The sequence below is a fragment of the Corythoichthys intestinalis genome, chromosome 21 (genome assembly GCF_030265065.1).
Source record: "Corythoichthys intestinalis isolate RoL2023-P3 chromosome 21, ASM3026506v1, whole genome shotgun sequence".
Classification (NCBI taxonomy): Eukaryota; Metazoa; Chordata; class Actinopteri; order Syngnathiformes; family Syngnathidae; genus Corythoichthys; species Corythoichthys intestinalis.
In genome coordinates this window covers 14,171,831-14,196,303 of record NC_080415.1, presented here as the reverse complement: position 1 = coordinate 14,196,303, position 24,473 = coordinate 14,171,831, and the positions used below count along the sequence as shown (strand labels likewise).

The following is a 24,473-nucleotide window of genomic DNA, read 5'->3' as shown; positions in this document are numbered from 1 at the left end:
TTAATATAGTGACTTAAGATGTCTGGACATTGGCGTTGTGAACTTTGGGCTTTTCATCAAGCGCAAGTATGTGTTGGAAAATTGTGGCTCAGTCAGTCTGCACCGCGGAAAGATGTCTGGTTGTGCACGGTTGCGTCACCTAGGCAAACTTAGAATGTGTCAAGCGCACAACATAGGCGTGCGGTTCCAAGGCAGTACGTTAGAAAGTCGGCACAGTTTCCCGCACACGTTGTAATATACGGTAAATGCACATGTTATAAAGGAATGCGAGCATGCCACGGGGAGTTCACAGTGCTAACTACGTGGGCAGGTTCTGACCAATGGGCCCCCACTGGCAGCATTATTAGATACACCTGCACCAGCTCATGAAAGAGTGGGCAAAGTATCTAACATTGTACCATGCTGTTCTTTCATCTGCTGCTGAACATTTACATTCTCTAAATGTCTTGTATTTTTCATGCATTTCATTGGTCGTTAGTCAATTTTTTAACAGTTTGCCCTCACCTGAAATTTAATGGGCTTAAGTAAAACGTTCAGGGGTGCACTTTTGAATAACATGCAAAGTAAATTTTGCGAATTCCACTCATTTTAACTATATTACTAATAAATACTTGAACAGCTAATTCATGCATTATTGCCTACAGCTGCACGTTATCGGGAGTAGAAATTTGGCAGAAACAAGCAGTATTAAAAAGTTATGACAACAATTATTACAGATCAGCTACCGTAATTTTCGGACTATAAGACGCTACTTTTTCCCTTCATTTTGAATCCTGCAGCTTACAGTTTAGTGTGGCTTAATTGTTGATTTATTTGGGATAATAGATAACGCTTTATTTGACAGTGGCGTCATAAGACTGCCACAAGACGGTCTTAACTATGACATGAGACTAGCATGGCCTTTAATGAATACTTATGACAGATTCATTAATTGTCATCCAGGCATGTTATGTCTCTAACTCCATTTATGTCCAGCTCGGATCTTTTATATCCATTCAAAAGAGATAATTTGCCGGATGTCCCAAAATGACATCTGTCATAACAATTTATTAATGCTCATGGCAGTGTCATATCATAACTATGATTGTCTTATGATAATCTTATGGCGCCACTGTCAAATAAAGTGTTACCAAATACCATAACTAGCAATAAATGAAACAATTGGAACAGTGACTGAAGAAATAATTAGCACAGAACATGGATTTTGATTCTTATTTACAGCTGTGGTGCTGCAATGCATGCTAGGAGGCATGTTGGATGACAACAGTGTTGACAGCAGGTGGCAGCAGAGGTTGACTGTCTCCCCAAGGGAGCCGTGGATGGCCAAATGAAGCTTTTTGAAGCAATGAAGCTTTGCAGCCAATTGGTTCAAAGTTTCATGGTGGTTCATTTGTTCTTATGACAGTCACATGATGCCACTGTCAAATAAAGTGTTACATTTTGTTATCTTTTAGTTTAAATATCCCATAATACATTGAGGACAGCTGCGGCTTAAAGTCCAGTGCGGTTTATCTATGAACAAATACCGTTTTAGTGTCAAATTTGGTGGGTGGCGGCTTATAATCAGGTGCGCGTTATAGTCAGAAAATTACAGTAATTTACTCGTGTGAGTTGATGCAAAATATACTTTCATATTCGCATACTTGTAGTTTAAAAAATGTATATAATTCATGTTTTTTTTTTTGTTTAGTCATTGGTTTTTGTTGAATGCATTTATTTTTAGAAAATTGATCAAGTATTATAAATGTTAAAATTTATTAGTGAAAACCGTATTACTTTTAGGGCTGTCAAACAATTAAAATTTTTAATCGAGTTAATCACAGCTTAAAAATTCATTAGTCGTAATTTATCGCAATTCAAACCATCCATAAAATATGCCTTTTTTTTTTTTAAATTATTGTTGGAATGGAAAGATAAGACACAAGACGGATATATACATTCAACTTACTGTACATAAGTAATGTTTTTATTATAACAAAAAAATCAACAAGATGGCATTAACATTAACATTTTGTTAAAGCGATCCATGGATAGAAAGACTTGTAGTTCTTGAAAGATAAATGTTAGTACAACTTATAGAAATTTTATATTAAAACCCATCTTAATGTTTTCGTTTTAATAAAATTTGTAAAATTTTCAATCAAAAAATAAACTAGTAGCTCGCCATTGTTGATGTCAATAATTACATAATGCTCATGGTGCTGAAACCCATTAAATCAGTCGCACCCAAGCACCAGCAGAGGGCGACAAAACACAAAAAACACAAGTAACAAGTTGACATGACACTGTGCTGTCATTTTAATATGTTTGAGCAGGGCATGTGCGTTAATTGCGTCAAATATTTTAACGTGATTAATTTAAAAAATTAATTACCGCCCGTTAACGCAATAATTTTGACAGCCCTAAATATTTTGCAATTAGGTCCTTAAAAAGTATTATAGTTGATATTTCCCTCATTAAACAATTACCTAATTTCATGAATAATGGAATGAAAGTATTAGTAAAAATATTAATTAAAAAATCTCATACATTTATATTGTGAGATAATGAGTTAATTAGGTCTGACATTATAATGACTAATAAAGTTAAAAATAAAAATTGATCATTATTTTCATTCTTTCTGATGATCAGTTTTATTTTGATCAAACTACAACGAAACTAGAAAAAAATAAACTAAAATTAGTAGACGCTGAAATATGTTTTTTAATTTATTTTATTTAAGGGTGTAACGGTACATGTATTTGTATTGAACCATTTCGGTATGTGGTGCTCGGTTCGGAACGGCGGCGTACCGAACGAGTTTCTGACTGTGAGTCATCGGGTTAGTTTCTTTGTGTAGATTATATTTACTCCGTCTTCTCTACTATATTGAGGACCAACACAGTAGGAGAGTATAACCCAGAAACGTCAATGGCGTGACAACGTGGCCGCCACGAGAATGCAGTGAAACGCGGGCGTTAAAGTCAATTAGCCAACGCACACAAGTCGCAGTGCGGCCGCGTGTTAGACGTGTACCAGAAGTGGCTCAACGCGACGCACGTGAAAAGAACGGCAGAGTTTATTATTTGACACGAGACGTGACCCTCCTGCGTCAATACTACTACCGGTAGCTAGGATCGGGCAGACCGGAAGTCACTCGTGTAAAAATACGGTGGATGCGGTCAATTTTCAAACTAATTTGTAATCGTAACCTACTTTTTGAGTCCATCAGATCTCTTGAGTGGTAGATCGGGGCACAGTTGACTTGTCTTGTTGATTTACTGCTGTCATCTCTGCTATAATAATAACCAACACGGCCCCGTGTTCAATACAAAACCCTCCTACCACAACAAAACAAGTAGGAAGTAGGAACTAATATTCACATGGGAACTAAAGTTATACAACATAAAATATACAATACAAATGAATACTACATCACATTTGTAAAATATAAACACAAAATAAATAATAGCCCATTTAAATAAAATAAATTGAAATGAGCTAAAACACCTGGAATTAAATAATAAGAATAATACACAGATCCTGCTTACGCAATTTATTAATTTCTGTGTGGCGCTTTAACTTGAGAAAATCCACCAATAAAGCTTGTGTAAAACTGTTCATAAGAAAAAAAAAAATTCATTTAGGCATTTCATTTGTAAAATACATGTTAAAATCTTTGTCATTGGCATTGTGTTCTCTTTGGCACAGGGCTTCTTTTTTACTTCTTTCTTTCAGAACGAAAGCTGACCAATACGTGGGGTCTGAAAGGCAAATTGTTGTTGGATTATCTTTAAATACCCGCTACTTTTCGAGCAGAATTCTAGCTTTGTACAGGCTCATGTTACTATTGTTGAAAGCACAAAGGTGTGTCATAAACAACTAGCACACTTATATTTTGCATTTTGTTTTCTTACTGTACCGAAAATGAACCGAACCTTGACCTCAAAACTGAGGTACGTACCGAACCGAGATTTTTGTGTAACATTACACCCCTAATATTATTTCATTGTTTACTTGTTTATTTTGACTTAATCTACAATGACTTGGCTTAATTCTCATTCTCATTCTGGCTCAAAATATAGCCAAAACAGATCTAAAGCCACTTAGCGCCTCTCCAAACAAACAGATGAGGGAATCCTGTCACGCTCGTGTGAGACATGCCAGATGGCAACACATAGAAAGCATAATTGTTGCCATCATGTTTTGACTGGACCTCGGCCTGCTGCTGCTGCTTTTCTGGCCTGTACATCTTTTTGACCTGGCCTCCTCCGCTTCCTCCTCCTCCGCCGCTTATCTGTGCTTCAGCAGGCTGCGCTAATCTGGACACATTCTCGTGATAATGCTCAGAGGGAAGGGAAAAAAAACTCCCTTGTTCCTCGTGGCTGCGGCTTTGAGGTTTGCCAGAGGAGGTTTTTTTTACACTCCTGAATGAAATCAGCAATAACAAGCATTTTTTGTGTTATAGCATAAGTGCATCATGGTGCTTAAGTGGTTAGCGTGCTGACACTTCTGAGGCATGGCTTCGAATCCTGCGAGTTTTAACTAGTGTTGCCATTTTTTTTTTAACTCCCGATAACAATTCTGATACCTGGCTTTGTGATTAGCCGATGCTAATGCTGTACCAGTACCGTTTTTTAAAAACACTAAATTACTGCATACCCCAATGTAATTTCTATCATGGTTTGGCTGACCTCATTAGCTGCCATTGACAGCGCTAGACGTCTAATCCATTTGAAGTGGGAGGGTGGCAGCGAATGAACATTCGTTCATTCGCTGCCACCCTCCCACTTCAAATGGATTGAACGTCTACTATTGATAAACTCGATTGGACTTTATCTATTGTCTTAGGAAGGGCAACAAATGCTCCTTTTTCTATAGCGGCACACATAGCTGGCGGCCATCTTGGGTAGGGCAACCAGCAGTTAGAAACAAGATCTTTTTTTAAAACATTCATATAACTTCTCGGTTTTAAATATTATGAGATTTCTTCATTATATTTTTGTTAATACAAAGTAGGAAATAAACAAAAATTTGCTTTTATTTTGGAGAACAACAATTCACATTCACTGTCTAAAATAGCTTCTTAACTCATTTGCTCCCAAAAACGTATAAATACTAGGGCTGTCAAAATGATCATGTTAACGGGCGGTAATTAATTTTTTTAATTAATCACGTTAAAATATTTGACGCAGTTAACGCACAAATGCCCCGCTCAAACAGATTAAAATGACAGCGCAGTGAAATGTGTACTTGTTGTGTTTTTTGGAGTTTTGTCGCCCTCTGCTGGCGCTTGGGTGCGACTGATTTTATAGGCTTCAGCACCCATGAGCATTGTCTAAGTAATTATTGACATCAGCAATGGCGGGCTACTAGTTTATTTTTTGATTGAAAATTTAACAAATTTTATTAAAACGAGAACATTAAGAGGGTTTTAATATAAAATTTCTATAACTTGTACTAACATTTATCTGTTAAGAACTACAAGTCTTTCTATCCATGGATCGCTTTAACAGAATGTTAATAATGGTAATGCCATCTTGTTGATTTATTGTTATAATAAACAAATACAGTATTTATGTACCGTATGTTGAATCTATATATCCATCTTGTGGTTATCTTTCCATTCCAACATTAATTTACAGAAAAATATGGCATATTTTATAGATGGTTTGAATTTTGATTAATTGCGATTAATTACGATTAATTTTTAAGCTGTAATTAACTCGATTAAAAAATTTAATCGTTTGACACCCCTAATAAATACGTTTTATTTTTAATTGTTTCAATGTCCCAAAAACGTATTTACACGTCTTTTACGTTTTTTTTTTTCTTCCCCCACATGAGATATCTCTGTGTTCTGATGCAACTTTGCTCCAAAGCACAATGCTCAAAATCCATTTTAAAGCAATAAAACTGGCCACTGGAGGGCAGTAGCGCATTTGGTAAGAACTCATATTGGACCATGAAAGGAAGTGAGGAGAGGAGGAGTCACACGCGGAACGAACGGCCGGGGCGCTGGTGGAAGACGACCGAATGGATGATCAGGAGAACGTCCTGGATGCCAGGTGTGGGACGACCGAGCAGAACAATCGGGAGGACGTCCGGGATGCCAGGCGTTGGATGACCGAGCAGAACGATCGGGATCACCAGTGTAGCGGATAATGTTGTTGAGTCTGTGTTGCTTGTTGTGTAGAGTTTGCGTTGCCGTGTTCGGTCGTTCGTGTCTCTCGTGACCCTCTATTGTCTCATGATTCAGCCGGAAACGCGCATGGCTAAATTAGATCCCCCCGAGGAACACAACATGCCCCACACAAGTTCTTTAGGTCAATTCTGTTATGAGGTAGTGGTCACTTCAAAAGAAAGATAAAAAAAAAATCTACCTTGATGAGACAGGCGTTGATGAAGGAAAAGTTTACCCCGTCTGGCGAGGCAGCCGCGGTCACAACAGCGTCATCTCTCAGTTCAATAGTTTAGTTATGTATGTGTAAATAAATTGTTACTTTACTATCCAAAGCTCTATTTGTCTTGTTGTTTATGTTATTTTGTCGAAGGAAAACATTATTCAGATGTTTGGGATGTCACAAAAGCAAAAAATAGCAGTGTTGAAGTCAGTTATGTTTGAAATGTATGCTTTTACAAAAAAGCTCAATTTCTCTGTTTTTTCATCAGAAATTGGAAAATTGCTCAAACTAAGCTATTTTCTAATGCTGATTTCTAAAGAATGGAAACGATATGAACTAACTTTTTTTATCCTGCTGAAAGGAGTCTAATCTTTCTTTTGGTGGGTTCCATGTTTATATAGCAATAGAACAGAATTTTCTGTGGGCCTTGCAAAATCGGTCAAAATCCAGTAAAACGGCCGGGAGCGAAGGGGTTTGCTCCGGTGAAAATGGCTGGGAGTGAACGAGAATTGTCAGATTAATCAATAATATAAATAATTGTTAATTACAGCCATAATTATCGAAGATTTTATGCCGTGTCGGTACCGATGCCTACACTGTACTAGTATTGGTATGGGTGAAACACTAATTCTAACCTTGCTCAAATGGGTTCTTTCAATCTGTTCCACATTCCATAGCAGTGTTGCGTTAAATAAACACGCTAAATTGTCGATTTATGTTAATCGGAGTGTGAACGCTTGTCTCTATTTGCCATAAAGATAAAATCAATCTCATTGCTGCTCTTTATTGGAGCAAAGTTGAGAAAGACATGCTCGAGAAACCTACTTTATCACTTTTGCCATGAACTTATCATTTATCTATATGTGTGTGTGTGTGTGTGTGTGTGTGTGAATGCAGGGCATCAAACCAGACAGCTTCTACAACGTGAAAGTGCCGGAGCTCAAAGAGATCATCGAAGGCTGCATTCGCATGAACAATGACGAAAGGTATGCCCATCCGACACTGCGCATGATTTCTTCCATGTCGTCGTAAAACAATGCCTTTCCAGGTACACCATCCAGGACCTGCTGGAGCACCCCTTCTTCCAGGAGAACCACGGCGTGCACGTGGAGCTAGCCGAGGAGGACGACACGCTCAAATCGGGCCTGAAGCTGTGGCTGCGCATGGACCACACGAAGAAGCTCCATGGAAAATACAAGGACAACAACGCTATCGAGTTCCTCTTCGAGCTTTATAAGGACGTACCCGAGGAGGTCGCGCAGGAAATGGTGAGGAACACCAACACGCGCGCACAAATGCACCCCAGCTGATGATTCGATTTTTTTACGTAAATAATGGGAACAAAATGATCTTATGGAAAAATACATTGATGATTAACAGGTCTGTAACTTTGATCTGGCCGATAAGCCTCTGTGCTCTACGGTCAAAGGCACAAATGTGGTAATCATCGTTCAACTTGCAGGCCAGTCTGAAGTGTGCTGTGCCAACTCTTTCATTGTGTAAGTGAGAAGCTGTTCTCAGCAGCGTGAGCGCCAAAGTGTGAGTGAATTTGAAGTGGACTCACTCAAATGAATTATATTAATATTACGGAGAGTGATTAAAGGTATGGCGTTAAAGATGATTACAGGAAAAAATTACAGGTACACGATAATGATTGGTGTGATAATTATCGGTCTGATAATAGGAATTATGACGTCATCCCAATCAATCCAATAACATTATTAATAGGGCCCATAATATACCACGGGGCAAATAAGTATTTAGTCAACCACTAATTGTGCAAGTTCTCCCACTTGAAAATATTAGAGAGGCCTGTTATTGTCAACATGGGTAAACCTCAACCATGAGACAAAGAATGAGGGAGAAAAAAAAAAATCACATTGTTTGATTTTTAGAGAATTAATATGCAAATCATATTGGGAAATAAGTATTTGGTCAATACCAAAAGTTCATCTCAATACTTTGTTATGTACCCTTTGTTGGCAATAACAGAGGCCAAACGTTTTCTGTAACTCTTCACAAGCTTTTCACACACTGTTGCTGGAATTTTGGCCATACAGATCTCCTATAGAGCAGTGATGTTTTGGGGCTGTCGTTAGGCAACACGGACTTTCAACTCCCTCCACAGATTTTCTATGGGGTTGAGATCTGGAGAGTGGCTGGGCCACTCCAGGACCTTGAAATGCTTCTTACGAAGCCACTCCTTTGTTGCCCTGGCTGTGTGTTTGGGATCATTGTCATGCTGAAAGACCCAGCCACGTCTCATCTTCAATGCCCTTGCTGATGGAAGGAGATTTTCACTCAAAATCTCTCGATACATGGCCCCATTCATTCTTTCCTTTACACAGATCAGTCATCCTGGTCCCTTTGCAGAAAAACAGCCCCAAAGCATGATGTTTCCACCCCCATGCTTCACAGTGGGTATGGTGTTCTTCGGATGCAATTCAGTATTCTTTCTCCTCCAAACACGAGAACCTGTGTTTCTACCAGAAAGTTCAATTTTGGTTTCATCTGACCATAACACATTCTCCCATTCCTCTTCTGGATCATCCAAATGCTCTCTAGCGAACAGCAGACGGGCCTGGATGTGTACTGGCTTCAGCAGGGGGACACGTCTGGCAGTGCAGGATTTGAGTCCCTGGCGGCACATTGTGTTACTGATAGTAGCTTTTGTTACTGTAGTCCTAGCTCTCTGTAGGTCATTCACTAGGTCCCCCATGTGGTTCTGGGATTTTTGCTCACCGTTCTTATGATTTTGATGCCACGGGGTGAAATATTGCATGGAGCCCCAGATCGAGGGAGATTATCAGTGTTCTTGTATGTCTTCCATTTTCTAATAATTGCTCCAACAGTTTCACAGATTTCTTTACACCAAGCGTTTTACCTGTTGCAGATTCAGTCTTCCCAGCCTGGTGCAGGTCTACAAGTTTGTCTCTGGTGTCCTTCGACAGCTCTTTGGTCTTGGCCATAGTGGAGTTTGGAGTGTGACTGACTGAGGTTGTGGACAGGTGTCTTTAATACCGATAATGAGTTAAAACAGGTGCCATTAATACAGGTAACGAGTGGAGCCTCGTTAGACCTCGTTAGAAGAAGTTAGACCTCTTTGACAGCCAGAAATCTTGCTTGTTTGTAGGTGACCAAATACTTATTTTCCACTCTAATTTGGAAATGAATTGTTATTGCCAACAAAGGGTACGTAACAAAGTTTTGAGATAAACTTTTGGTATTGACCAAATACTTATTTTCTACCATGATTTGCAAATAAATTCTTTAGAATCAAACAATGTGATTTTCAGTTTTTTTTCTTTCTACATTTTGTCTCTCATGGTTGAGGTTTACCCATGTTGACAATTAAAGGCCTCTCTAATCTTTTCAAGTAGGAGAACTTGCACAATTGGTGGTATGAATAGTATGAATGTGTTTATTTCTTGAATATGCTTTGGAAAAATGCAAAACAGCTGAGGAAAAAAGTCAGAATTGACAGTTGTAGACAAAACTCAAAAAATAGGCTGGACAAAATTGCTGGCATTCTCACCTCAAAATTTGGGTGCACACCATTTGGAAGAAATAATAGAAAGCAAACGCTTCCTATAACCATCAACAAGTTTCATGCACGTCTCAGATAGAATTATGGACCAGTCTTCTTTTGGGAACTGTTCCAGGTCTCTTAGATTTGAAGGGTGCCTTCTCTTAAATGCAATTTTGAGATCTCTCCATAGTGTTCAATATAATTCAGATCTGGACTCATCGATGGCCACCTAATAATTCTCCAGCGTTTTGTCGCCAACCAATTCTTGCTGCTATTTGAGGTATATTTCGGGTCATGTCCTGTTGGAACACCCATGACCTCCTGACACTACATCCTACACTGCGAGCCAAAACATTTTGATAGTCTCCATGTTTCATGATTCCTGTCAAGGCATCCAGTGCCAGAGGCAGCAAAACAACCCCAAAACATCACTGGACCTCCACCATGTTTGACTATCGACACTGTTCTTTTCTTTGTAAGCCTCATTCTTTTTTCTGGCAGGTGAACAAAGCATTTCTTTCATCCATTACCGTATCTATGACTATAACCAGGGGTGCACATTAGTGGTCCGCATGCGCGCATGCGTATTGGACGTAGACAAACACGCTGGCCCTCAACGGCTTCCATACGCTTTCGCGTACCGATGGCTGACCACTGTATTTGCAGCGGACACGAGAAAATAACTTCTCAAAATGTCGAAGAGGCAGGCCACACTGAGTAATTACTTCCGTGTTCCCCCACCCCCGTCAAAAGACAGACAGACGACAGAGACATCACCGGAGTTACTGAAAAAAAGGACTTTTGCTGAAAAGTGGCTACAAGCTAGAAGCAAATGATGCTCGCACGGAAATACGGTACAAAATGTGCCGTGAGAATCCCAATGTCGCCGATAAGAGCAGCGCATTTTATGTAGGGTCAAAGAATTTCAGCCATCCAAACTTTGAAAAGCACGAAAAAAACAGAGCATGTGGCAATTAAGCAAACTATCGATGTCAAACAGGACCCCACTCGCCCTATGGACAAGTGGCGGAATAGGGTGGAACAAAGGTAATGAACAGCGACATGCACTGACAAACGTGTTTTTGCTCGCATTTTACAAAGCTAAACATGCACGTTCAATGAGGTCTTATGAGGAGGACATCCCACTTTTAAAAAGGCTTGGAGTTAATGTGGGAGTCCTTTATTTTGAATTGGTGCTTTTTATTTCTTTACATTTCACTTCAAAGTAATGGCAATTTTGCTGTGCCAGTTGATGTTAATCAAGCATTAATTGTTAATATAATTAATTAAAGTTAATTGGCTCTAAGTAAAGCTTTTCATAAATTTATCACATCAGGCGGGTCGGCTCTCAAGCTCAATGAGGACCAAGTCACATCTCCAGGTCCTCCTCTGAGAACCTGGGCAAAAAAATTATGTGCACCCCTGACTATAACCCTATTTTCCCTTCAATGAAGGAAAATTAAATATAAAATGTTTTCTAAATGTTGAAATTGTAGGATATATATTTTTTAAATTGCACCCAAATAAGTAGTAATATTTTTGGTAGTTTTTTGATTTAAAAAAAAATGTTTTCTTGAATTTCTTATTTTTTAATTGAAATAAAAGTGTGTATTGTCTTCTAATTTTTAAATTTCTCCCTTGTTTTTCCTAACTTAAATCTTTTATTTGTATACTTTATTTAAAAAAAGAAACTAGCAAAAATAATGTGCCGGTGTTTAAAATATTCTTCTCCAAATTTCATTTTGCTCTCTGCTCTGCTTTTCGATTGATTTGTCATGGTTCAACAATGTTTTTACAAATCCGAATTGGCTTTTGTAATGCATCTGTTCCCACATGGTCCGAGGATGTCACAGTACATCGTGTTGTGTTGCTGTGTTATGGCAGTTAATGTGAAGACTGACAGGCGCGAAGAGAACACAGTGTCGCTCAAGGGCAGTTTTTTTCTCACTGGAAAGAAATCTGAGCAGGAAGGAGCTCTTCAATAACACCGTGGCTGCAGAGGTGACTTTTAATGAAACCGTAACTTTTCACCAAGATCTAATTTGTAATGAGTACACGGACATCGTAACACAAGCTGAGAGGCGGCTTCAGACTCGGATGTTATGCTGTGCTCTCGCCAGCTGCCAAAACGCCGCTCTGGATGTCACATGACACGTTCACGTCATGTTCCATCAAACCGCTTAATGACCTGTACAGGAAGATGGAGTCTATTTTAGGAGATTAAGTGCGCCCTAAAATGAACCTGTCAATCAAGATTTAACACAGAGAGACAAAAGTTTTCTTATCTATTTTTGGACAAGGAGTAAACTTTTCTTTTATAAATGGTAATGGAGACACTATTACAGTGCCTTCAAGGCTTAAACTTTCAATTTCACCCACTTATTTACACATCAGTTGGTGATGCTGAATGCAGTGAAGGAATTAATAAATGAAAAGAGCACTTGTTACTTTTATAAAGTCTTTTGCATCCTCCTTCTGTCAATTTCACTCATTAAACCTTCAAACTAGGACCAGACAATATGGCCTAAAAATCGAATCTCTAACTTTTTAGAGGAGACAATAATAGCAAAAGCTTATAAAGCTCAAAATGTGACATATTTTGGTTTGATTCTACATAGTTTTGGACTAGAGTAACCCTGACAATGCCAAATATTTTCCTTTTTAAAATCTTAGAACAATTTTGAATGTTAAAATGTCCCACCTCAATAAAAATATGAGTAATTTGGTCAAGTTTTAGACAATGGGAGCACATTGTTTTGTGCTTTCTTACATCACAATTTTTTTCCAAGAGCTGTCACCCAACTCAATTCCAGTTCGCACTGAAATGTCATTGCACTGCTAATGCCACAACAATGTCACATGCATCTCACTAAGTAAAATAGTGAGTAGCAGAAGTATTTGCACCCCATGTGATTTTGCAAGTTCATCCACTTCGAAAATAGGTAAAGGTCTGAAATTTCAATCATAGATGCATTTCCACTTATAGAGACATAATCTTTGAAAAAAAAATCCGGAACTCACATTTTATGGTTTTTAAATAATTTATTTGTAATTTACTGTGGTTCATAACTATTTGTACTCCTGAGAAAATCAGTGCTAATATTTAATGCAGAAGCCTTTGTTTACAATTACAGAGGTCAGATGCTTTCTGTTTTGGCCCATTCCTCCACACAAATCTTCTCTAGATCTGTCATGTTTCAGTGCTGTCGTTGAGAAACATGAAGTTTCAGCTTCCTCCAAAGGTTTTCTATTGGATTGAGGCCTGGAAACTGGCTAGGCCACTACAGAACCTTAATATGCTTTTTACACAGCTTTGGATCATTGTCATGTTGGAAGATCCAGCAATGACTCATCTTCAAGTCTCTGACTGAGGGAAGGAGGTTGCGGTTCAAAATCTGACGATTCATTTCACAATTCTGCTTCAACTCTGCTTTACACAGAACAGTCATCCTGCCCCCTCTGCTGAAAAGCAGCCCCTAAGCATGCGATTTCCACCCCCATATTTCACAGTAGGGATGGTGTTCTTGGGATTGTACTCATCCTTCTTTTCCCTCCACACACGAGTAAAGTTTGCACCAAAAAGTTCTACTTTGGTCTCATCTGACCACATGAGTTTTTCCCATGGCTCCTCTGCATCATTCTGATGGTCCCTGGCAAACTTCAGACGGGCATTCACATGTACTGGCTAAAACAGGGGAACCTTCTGAGCAATGCATGACTTTAAACCAGGGGTGTCAAACCAATTCCACAAAGGGCCAAGAGGGTCCTGGATTTCATTTCAACCAAGACTGCGCAAACAGATTAACCAATGAAATTTCTGCTGAAACAAGCAACACCAGACTGCAATCAACTGATTACACTTGTAGGAGATCAGATTGGTGAAAAGAGGACCTTTTCATAGGTTGGAACGAAATCCAAGACTCTCATGGCCCTTTGTGGAATTGGTTTGACACCCCTGTTTTAAACCATTGCACCGTGGTGTTCCACTGACAGTAGCCTTTGAAACAATGCACCCAGCTCACCCAGGTCATTCACCAGCTCCTGCCGTGTAGTTCTAGGCTGAGCTCTCACTTTTCTCATCATGAGTGATACCCCACGAGGAAAGATTTTACATGGAGCCCCAGTCCGAGGTAGATTATTCGTCATGTTTAGCCTTTTCCATTTTCTAAGAATTGCTGCAACTGTGGATTTATTCTCACAACGCTGCTTTCCAATGGTCCCATAGCCTTTTCCAGCTTTGTGGAGCGCAACAATTTTTTCTCTGGTGTCTTTCGAAAGCTCTCTGGTCTTGCCCATGGTAGCAGTTGGATTATGACTGACTGTGGGGTGCATAGGTGACAATAAAGAGCTCAAACAGGGGGTGGGTGGGTGCGTACTCATGGGGTAAAGGTGGACTTTTTTTTAAGGTAGTGACAACTCTTTGAGTGTCATGGTTTTTGCTGATTCTCAGGCGTACAACTACTTATGGTGCATGTTATGGCGAGGCTTTAAATCCTGTTGTACTCTGTACAATGAAAATAAAGGATTTCTATTTCTAAAAGCTCTGAAAGTTAATGCATGTATGTTTTAGTCTTGGTCTAGTTTCTTATGTACATGCTAGCCATTGAAAATCAACCTAAAATTTTGCTTTTTTTTTTTTTTCTTTCAAACTGGCTTTCTTACCTAATAAAGAGCATATTGTGGACACATTGAACTGTTCAATGTTATGCCCTCACCATGTGTCTGTGTACTTATCGTGCAGGTCGTGCTGGGCTTCGTGTGTGAGGCCGACTTCAAGCTGGTGGCCAAGGCCATCCGGGACCGGGTGACGGCCATCAAACGCCAGCGGGAGAAACTCAAGCGGCAGTCGGAGGAGCAACGGCCACGTTCCTCCTCCCCGCAAGTTAGCGAGGTCATGGCCGCGGAGTCCCCCGCGCCACCGCCACCCGTGCCGTCCCCCGTCACCAGCTCGGCCGACTCCGGCGTAGGCTCCGGCTGCCCCGCAGAACCGGAGGAGCCCGAGGCCGACCAGCACTTTCACATCCGTCACAACAGCCTCTCCTCGGCTAATTGTGCGTCCGCCTTACGTAATGCTAAACACGCATACACAATCGTCAGCTTGTGACTGACACGTGGGACGTGTAGAGAACTCAATGTTTATCCGTGAAAAAAAACGACATGCTAATTTTCTGAAAAAGTCTTGCTTGAGTTCATCAAGTGTGTCATGTGCATCTGTGAGTGTGTCACATGCTAACACTGTGTGTGTTCTGTTGGGACAGCTGACTGCGAGACGGACGGCGACCTAAGCTCTTCGGGTCTCCAGGACCCCCTAGAAGCCACGCCACCCACCTCATATGCTAACTCCCCGACCACTAATGGCCTTCCTATCCCCGCCCTTCGCTTCCCCTCGGTGAGTTGCCCAACGATTCAGCGTATCATTTTTTGCGACACACATTCTCTTGTCACTTTGTACACAAGAAAACAATGCTTGTGAGTCATATGATGCTTTACTGATTTCATACATACAATAACTGGGCACAAGATCCGGTAAATAATCTCAGAACAAAGACTCCTTACTCCTTGAATGGTTGTACATCCAAACAGTACTTTCCTTTATACCACAGCATAACAGAAAAAGGGCTTTTAAAATCACAATAATTTATTTAAAAATATAACAACATGACCTATTTTTAACTTTTTGGCAAGGGCATTTAAAGCAGTGATCCCCAACCATCGGGTCGGGGACCGTTACCGGTCCGTGGCTCATTTGCTACCTGGCCGCAAAGAAATAATACATCATTTGTTAACGACCGCAATCTGGCCTATGCCTCTTGACACATCAATATGCCTGTCTACTCTATTGACTAATCCAAGTAGATGTTTGTGTACGTTGCCATTTAGTGTGTGGCTGCCATTACTGGGGTGTTAGCACACTTACAGCAGCCCAACGTCAGTCAATGTAAACAGGAACTTCAGCTGCTGTTGGCTGTGTACTGTGGGCGGCGATGTCTTTGGACAGCCTTTTTACAGGGAAATGGCCACCTGCTGAGCCAGAAGAGGAACCTACAATCAAGTCCATTCTGCACAATATGTGGCTAAAAGCAAGCAAACAAGGCAACAAAAGTGAATTCACTGAGAGCATCAACCCTCGGGGCGAACTGTAAAAAAGCCATGAAACATTTCATGATTGGGGAAGAACTCATTATGCCTGCGATGAAGGATATTTGCCGTCAAGTTTTAGGAGAGGCCACTATTTAAAAAGGTTGATTCAGCGCATATGCTGAATATGCCGAACTCACCATACACTGCTGGCAAAAGTATTGGCACCCCTGCAATTCTGTCAGATAATGCTCAATTTCTCCCAGAAAATGATTGCAATGACAAATGCTTTGGTTGTAATATCTTCATTTATTTTGCTTGCATGGTAAAACCACAAACAAACAAAAAAATCATTATCATTTTAAACAAAACTCCAAAAATGGGCCAGACAAAAGTATTGGCAACCTCAGCCTAATACCTTGTAGCACAACCTTTAGAAAAAATAACTGCGAACAACCGCTTCTGGTATCCATCAATGAGTTTCTTAAAATGCTCTGCTGGAATTTTAGACCATTATTCTTTGGCCAACTACTCCAGGTCTCTGAGATTTGAAGGATGCCTTCTACAAACTGCCATTTTCAGATCACTCCACAGGTGTTCTATGGGATTCAGGTCTGAACTCATTTCTGGCCACTTCAGGAGTCTCCAGTGCTTTCTCTCAAACCATTTTCTAGTACTTTTTGAAGTGTATTTTGGGTCATTGTCCTGCTGGAAGACCCATGACCTCTAATGGAGACCCAGCTTTCTCACTCTGGGCCCTAGATTATGCTGCAAAATTTGTTAGTCGTCATCAGACTTCATAATGCCATGCACACAGTCAAGCAGTCCAGTGCCAGAGTTAGCAAAGCAACCCCAAAACATCAAGGAACCTCCGCCATGTTTGACTGTGGGGACCGTGTTCTTTTCTTTGAAGGCTTCGTTTTTTTCCCCTGTAAATTCTATGTTTTCCTTTTCCCAAAAGCTCTACTCTTGTCTCATCTGACCAGAGAACATTCTTCCAAAATGTGTTTGGCTTTCTCAGGTATGCTTTGGCTAACTCCAGCCTGGGTTTTTATGTCTCTGGGTCAGAAGTGGGGTCTTCCCGGGCATCCTACCATAAAGTCCCTTTTCATTCAGACGCCGATGGATAGTGTGGGTTGACACTGTTTTACCCTCGGACTGCAGGACAGCTTGAACTTGTTTGGATGTTAATTGAGGTTCTTTATCCACAATCTGCACAATTTTTCATTGAAATATCTCGTCAATTTTTCTTTTCCGTCCACATCTAGGGAGGCTAGCCACAGTGCCATGGGCTTTACACTTATTGATGACACTGCGCACGGTAGACACAGGAACATTCAGGTCTTTGGAGATGGACTTGTAGCCTTGAGATTGCCCATGGTTCCTCACAATTTTGCTTCTCAGACAGTTCTTTGGTCTTCTTTCTGTTCTCCATGCTCAATTTGGTACACACAAGGGCACAGGACAGAGGTTGAGTCAACTTTAATCCATTTTAACTGGTTGCAAGTCTGTGCCACAGGTATGTAACAGGCGCTGTTAATTACACAAATTAGAGAATCACATCATTTTTCAAAGGGTGCCAATATTTTTGTCTGGCCCATTTTTGGAGTTTTGTGTGAAATGATAATGAATTTAATTTTTTTTCCTCATTCTCTTTGTGTTTTTTCATTGCAAGCAAAATTAATGAAAATATTATGACCAAAGCATTTATGATTGCAGTCATTTTCTGGGAGAAATTGAGCATTTTCTCAAAGAATTGCAGGTTTGCCAATCTTTTTGGCCTGCAGAGTATCTGGTGAGTTACATTTTCGCTCCACTTAATGCTTGTTTTCAGCCTGGTTGTGTTGTTTTATATTTACTGTAATTTTCTGTCACACATTTCCGGTCCGTAAAAATGCTCATATCAAACCGGTACGTGGTGCAAACAAGTTTGGGCAGTGATTTATTGGGATCTTGTTTTTTTTTTTTCTTGTTTTTTTTTTTTTTTTTTACCTGTAACCAGGAAAGAAAACCCCAAAAGATACCATAACCATATAAGTTTTGGGGATTTAATAACATATTTATTCTGTATTAATTAATTTTTGTTTTTAAACAATACGTAACTTGTATTGTAATAAAAATATTTCTGTCATATCTCTCTAGGAAAATATTATCAATATTTTGATGATAGCAGGGTGTATGTGGGTCATTAAAAAGCATTAGAAGTCATTAAATGGGTTTTGTCAAAATTGAGGTCTTAAATAGCATTAAGCTAAATATTCGTGGCATTAAAAATTATGTAAACTTGAAGGGTTTGGAGATGGGTGTTTATGCTTTTCAGTTTTGCTTCCTCTAGGAGTTACGTTATCTTAAGTCCCGGAATTGCTCTTATGGACCGGTAGGTACTCTGGTTGGTAATTTCAGGGCTGAAGATAAGAGCACATGGAAAAACCATATTTTTTCAGCAATGTATTTTTCATACAAAATATACTGGAATAAAATTAACATCTGTTCCCCTTAACTTAAGATAATAATGAAAAATAAATAAATGATTGTACCCTTAAGGTCCTGAGTCTTTTTTGTGTGTTTGGCCTTTTTTTGTTTTAAATACACAAATGAATAAACTTTATAAAGAAGTGAAAACAATTTTTTTGGAACAATTAAGGTGCCTTCAAAGTCTCCTCAGCAATCACCTTTTCACAAATGATCACTCTAAATATAATGTTGAAATAGAAATGGAATTGACAGAACACAAAAATATAATACAATGTCAAAATACACAGATAAGAACAAGAAAACAAATGATAATCATTTTGAACATGCTTATTACTCGCGATCCACTTAAACCTCTTATCTCCCACACTCTTATGTTGTCTTCCGTTATCATCATGGCAAGCGACACTACCTCTACCAATGAGATGAGTGAGATTTTGTATTGTCATTGCTCCGTCAGCTCATTGGTCAAAAACCAGGAGAATCTCGGCGTATTCTTGTAGAGCACAAGTATTCGTTCGTCCTACAAATAAGACACTATTTTCGAGTTTGATGATGATAGGGGCAAAAGTGCTTCCCTTGAAAGCTCAATACAGGACACGTACTTTTGTTTCTGAAAACGTGACAATTCTGTTTTTCAAGGGATAGTTGACAGTCCTAGGCATGGGCATTAAATTACTTGGCAATGAGTGCCAAGTGGCATTAAAAAAACATTAAATGAGATTAAACCCTGGATAATAACTGATATGATCATAATGATGCATGTTAATATAATTGTCTTGACAGAGCATTGCTGTATCCAACAACACTGAGTCTGTAAATCCAGGATCTCCGAATGGCTTCCACTCTCCAGGGGACAGGTACGCAACTTTTCTTTTTCCTCTTCCTCATCCACATCTGTCAATGTGCCAAAACAGTCCAGAGGCAGGAATGACCCCAGGTGGCTTTCTTTAGATGAGGCGGAAGCCCCTTTTCCCACATTGGAAGAATTTAGTGGGGGGTATTCTCTGCGTGAGAGCAAGTAGTGAAGATGCAGATTGCTTCAGTGGCTTGTAGATCCATTGGAAATTGTTTCTTAACCTACAACAGTGCTTGTCAAATTGGGGTCCTCAAGGAGTTTACAAAATAGTTGGCATAAATGGCTTTGCTGCATCTTTATGAAAAGATGTACTTGTCTGACAATTTACAGTTTGAATGGGAGTTTGTGTTCAAAGGGGGCTAAGCTTTTATATGAATGGGTTTGTGTGTGTGGTTTCTTTATAAAAAGAAGACAACTGTGTTATCTAACACTAACTCAAGTGCTAACATGCTCCTCCAAAACACAATACAAATGGACACTTAAGACACTGATTACCATAGTCGCTAACTAGCTTCGCGCGCCGTTCTAAGTAGTAACATCTCATCAACAATGAATACATACAATACAATTGGCTTCATTTACTCTCCTCTGAAGGAGGCACACCGGATCTAACCACACAAAAGACAATTTAACTCCCAACACTTCGTAGTATTACTGATTCAGCAACAAAACCTGAGTGTAGCAGTGAACTTTCTCTCTCTTGCTTAAGTCACTGGCGTGTGCGAGACGTCACGTTTCACACAAACAAGGACCAGAACAGGACTGCTCATCGCTGCCGGCAAAAATCTACTGTCAAATTCATTGGCAACTAATTTATTAGTCAATTTAATCGATTAGTTCTTGTCTTTCGCCATCAGTGGCAACCAAACAATTAATGAATGTGTGAAAAGTGCATTAGCAACTGTCTCTTTCCGTTCCCAAAGATATTACAGTAATTAATCTGTGAAAACCTATGATAAAAATTAAAACATTATGGGGACCGTCATCATGTTCTGAAAATTATTCTCGAGATAGCTTGAAAAAGTTGCTAAGTCGGCAACACGGATTGCTCCCCGCCATTTTAATTGAATAAGTCCAAGTCAGCGAGCATAGATAGGTAAATATTGAACGTCGTTAAAGTGAATTTCCTTTAAACAGATCATAAATATTTAGGTTCAAACTTTTAAAAGACGGCATATGAGAGCCTACATTTAGCAACCCATATGGTAGTTATGTTTAATTGGTGTTAGGGGTTTCCTGGAAAAATTTCCCCTCAATAAGGGTTCCCTGGATGCAAAGGTTTTGAGAACCTCTGACCTATACGGAGGGAAAAAAAGTAATGGTTGTAACTTTCAAATCAGCCCCAGGAGAGTGGGTTAAATAGGAGGCTCCTTGCTAAGCCCATAAATGTTTAGGTATACTCGCGACGCAATTAGCTGAGGAATCACAATTTAAAAAAAGATGTGCATGGAATGTTTTCCACACTTCTCTGAAACCTATTTCGTGTTCATTGTATTTACTCAGCCTGGACATCTCATTACTCTGCGTACACTAGGCAGCAAAGAAACATCCCTATTTACTTCATGCAGCTACAGTGGTATGAAAAAGTATCTGAACCTTTTGGAATTTCTCACATTTCTGCATAAAATCGCGATCAAGTGAGAGCTGATCTTTGTCAAAATCACATAGATGAAAAAACAGTTTCTGCTTTAACTAAAACCACCCAAACATTTATAGGTTTTCATATTTTAGGTAGGATAATATGCAAACAATGACAGAAGGGGAAAAAATAAGTGAACCATCACATGTAATATTTTGTGCCCCCCCCCCAATTGGCAGCCATAACTTCAAACATACGCTTCCTGTAGCTGCAGATCAGTCTGGCACATCGATCAGGACTAATCTTGGCCCAATCTTCCCAACAAAACTGCTGTAGTTCAGTTAGATTCCTGGGATGTCTGGCATGAATCGCTGTCTTTAGGTCATGCCACAGCATCTCAATGGGGTTCAAGTCTGGACTTTGACTTGGCCACTCCCGAACATATATTTTGTTCTTCTGAAACCATTCTGAAGTTGATTTACTTCTGTGTTTTGGGTCATTGTCTTGTTGAAGCATCCATCTTCTTTTTCGCTTCAACTGTCTGACAGACGGCCTCAGGCTTTCCTGCAAAACATGCCGATAAACTTTTGAATTCATTCTTCCATTAATGATTGCAAGTTGTCCAGGCCCTGACGTAGCAAAACAGCCCCAAATCATGATGCTCCCTCCACCATGCTTCACGCTGGGGATGAGGTGTTGATGTTGGTGAGCTGTTCCATTTTTCCTCCACACATGGCATTGTGTGTCACTCCCCAAAAAATTCAACTTCGGTTTCATCAGTCCACAAAATATGTTGCCAAAACTTCTGTGGAGTGTCGAAGTCCCTTTTTGTGAATATTAAACGAGCGACAAAGTTTTTTTAGACGGCAGTGGCTTCCTCCATGGAGTCCTCCCATGAACACCATTCTTAGCCATAGTTTTACATATAGTTGATGTGTGCACAGAGATATTGGACTGTGCCAGTGATTTCTGTAAGTCTTTAGCAGACACTCTAGGGTTCTTTTTTACCTCTTTGGGTATTCTACGCTGAACTCTTGGTGTTATCTTTGGTGGACGGCCATTCCTTAGGAGAGCAGCAACAGTTCCAAACTCCCTCAATTTGTTGACAACTTATCTGACTGTCGATTGATGAACATCCAGAATTTTAGAGATGGTTTTGTATCCTTTCCCAGCTTTAAACAAATTAACAATCCTTGATCGCAGGTCTTCAGACAGCTCTTTTGACCGAGCCATGATCAGACAATGCTTCTCATCAAGACATTTCTTGCCAGGTGTTTGTTTTATAGCGGGCATGGCAGCTTTAAACCACTCACCAGTGATTGGGCCCATACCTGACTTAAAATGTTTTATAAAAATTGGTTTCAATTGCTCTTTAAGTCTCCTTAGGCAGAGGGTTCACTTACATATTTTTCCCTCTTCTGTCGTTGCTTGCTTAGTATCCTCATTAAAATATGAAAACCTATAAATGTTTGGGTGGTTTTTGTTAAAGCAGACACTGTATTGTCATCTGTGTGATTTTGACAAAAATCAGATCACATTTGATGGTGATGTTATACAGAAATATGAGAAATTCCAAAAGGTTCAGATACTTTTTCATACCACTGTATTACTAGGGGTGTGAAAATAAATTGAAATGGTGACATATCGCGATACTATGTAGCCCAAACGGTTATCTATATGCTCCCACCAAGAATTGATATATTGTTTTTAAAAGGTGTCACTGTTTAAATAAAATAAGGAACCAAAAGGCTGCTACAAAAATCCTCCATTCGAATAATGTCTACTTCAGCTCATTGGCTGCCATTGACGGCGCTAGACATCCAATTAGTCTTGACTGGATTGGATGTCAAGCGCTGTCAATGGCATTGAAACTGGAGCATTCACAGCCAGTCTTTAGTGTGCATTTGCAGGTCACTTCCTGTTCATTTTACGGCATTTACATGATACTTTCTGTTTATTTGGGGACTTTCTTGAGCGACTTCCTTTTTAGTAACCCAAAATCCACAGGAAGTGTCCTGTAAATGCACCAAAATCAAACAGAAGTGACCCTTAAATGCCCCACAAGGAAAAGGAAGTGACAGAAAATCAACAGGGAACTCATTGCCTGGCATTGATTGCCACTGACGGTCATAGACGTCCAATCCCGTTTAATTTGGAGGGTGGCAGCGAATGAACGTATGTTCGTGACGCTCAAAACTAGTCTAACAATATCTACTCCATTGCGTAGTCGCCATTGTTTTTTCTTTTTTTTAACTTAATCACAGCTACGCCTCCGATGTGACTTCTGGCCTGAGCGACGGCTACGAGGGCGTGTCAGAGAAGAGCGAGAAAACGGTCGCCAGGCGAACCACCGCCAAGCTTTTCAGGAGACGTGTACGCTCAAGGCTTCGCATCACCGGGGTATGATGATCCCGACACTTAAATCGGTTTTGGACGCCTACCATTTATCTCACCTCTATCTAAGTATGGTATCCCCTCAATTCCTATGCAGTTGTCCGACAAGGTGGACCGAGTGGTGGAATGTCAGCTCCAGACGCACAACGACAAGATGGTGACGTTCAAGTTTGACCTGGATGGTGACAACCCGGATGACATCGCCGCCGTCATGGTGAGAAACCATTACCTCTACTTAGACATCTCGTTTGGTGCCTACTATAGGAACTACCCGAAAAATTAGAATATCAAGCAAAAGTTGTTTAATTTTGGCTAGAGTTGCCTGATAATGACTTTTTAACCGATGTCCCGATATTGCCCAACTCAAAAAATCCGATACCGGTATCAAACCCATACAAATATATGCGGTCATTGACTTAACATATTATGACTAATTCATGAGTTTATAATTCATTATTTTTCAATCATTTATTGTTCATTTAATTTTTGCACCGTAAATGCAAAAGGTCTGCTCACATAACAAACCCCAAGCATCTCAATTTGGAGACATCAAATGGTCAGTAAGCAAAACTGCTGTGCAAAGCTGTGACCAGCCCTTGTACAAAGGCAGAAGGCTTCTACATTCACTTTAAAGGCATAATGTACACTGGCCCAACACTGATGTCAATATTATCCGATATTTTAAAGTGTGAGCTTCTGCCTTCACCTCTCTTCTTTACTTGAGTATACTCCTTGGGCTCCGGTGCGAGCTGATTGTCGGTGGGTCGGCGGGGTGTCGCTCACTCTGGGTGGGGATCCTGTGCTACCCCGGCATAGAAAGCCGTGGGGGTCCCGCGGTGTACTGTGTCGGTTGTGGGGTTGTGGCAGTGGCTGGTGAGCCCGGTGGTGGTGGTGGAGGGCATAGAGGGCGGTGCTGCGTCCTGTCATCCCTTCCCTGAAGGCTGGTTAATGGTCCGGGGGATCACCCTAGGTCCTGGGGGGATGACGGCGCCCCCTTATTGGAGCTGCGGGAGGGGGGATGGGCTGGCTCACTCACCCCCGAGATTGACTGAGGAGGGGCCGTGGCCCTGGGGTTGCCCCGTTGCAGCATTTCCACTTGTCTGCAGGACTATCACACGTCTAATGGGATTCACCCATGACTGGGTGAAATTAAACACACGCAAGTAGTGAATGTCGGTG

At 40.2% G+C, this 24,473-nt stretch overlaps 1 protein-coding gene across 2 annotated transcripts in view; it reads left to right on the top strand.

Moving 5' to 3' along the window:
* Window positions 1-24,473, top strand: part of wnk4a (WNK lysine deficient protein kinase 4a) — a 103,072-nt gene that overhangs the window by 53,986 nt on the left and 24,613 nt on the right. For both annotated transcript variants that reach the window (XM_057826034.1, XM_057826033.1), the window contains exons 6-12: window positions 7,281-7,369; window positions 7,432-7,651; window positions 14,654-14,963; window positions 15,171-15,301; window positions 19,249-19,322; window positions 23,165-23,300; window positions 23,392-23,508. In XM_057826034.1, the coding sequence (XP_057682017.1) occupies window positions 7,281-7,369; window positions 7,432-7,651; window positions 14,654-14,963; window positions 15,171-15,301; window positions 19,249-19,322; window positions 23,165-23,300; window positions 23,392-23,508 (1,077 nt within the window). The remainder of the gene's footprint in view (window positions 1-7,280; window positions 7,370-7,431; window positions 7,652-14,653; window positions 14,964-15,170; window positions 15,302-19,248; window positions 19,323-23,164; window positions 23,301-23,391; window positions 23,509-24,473) is intronic.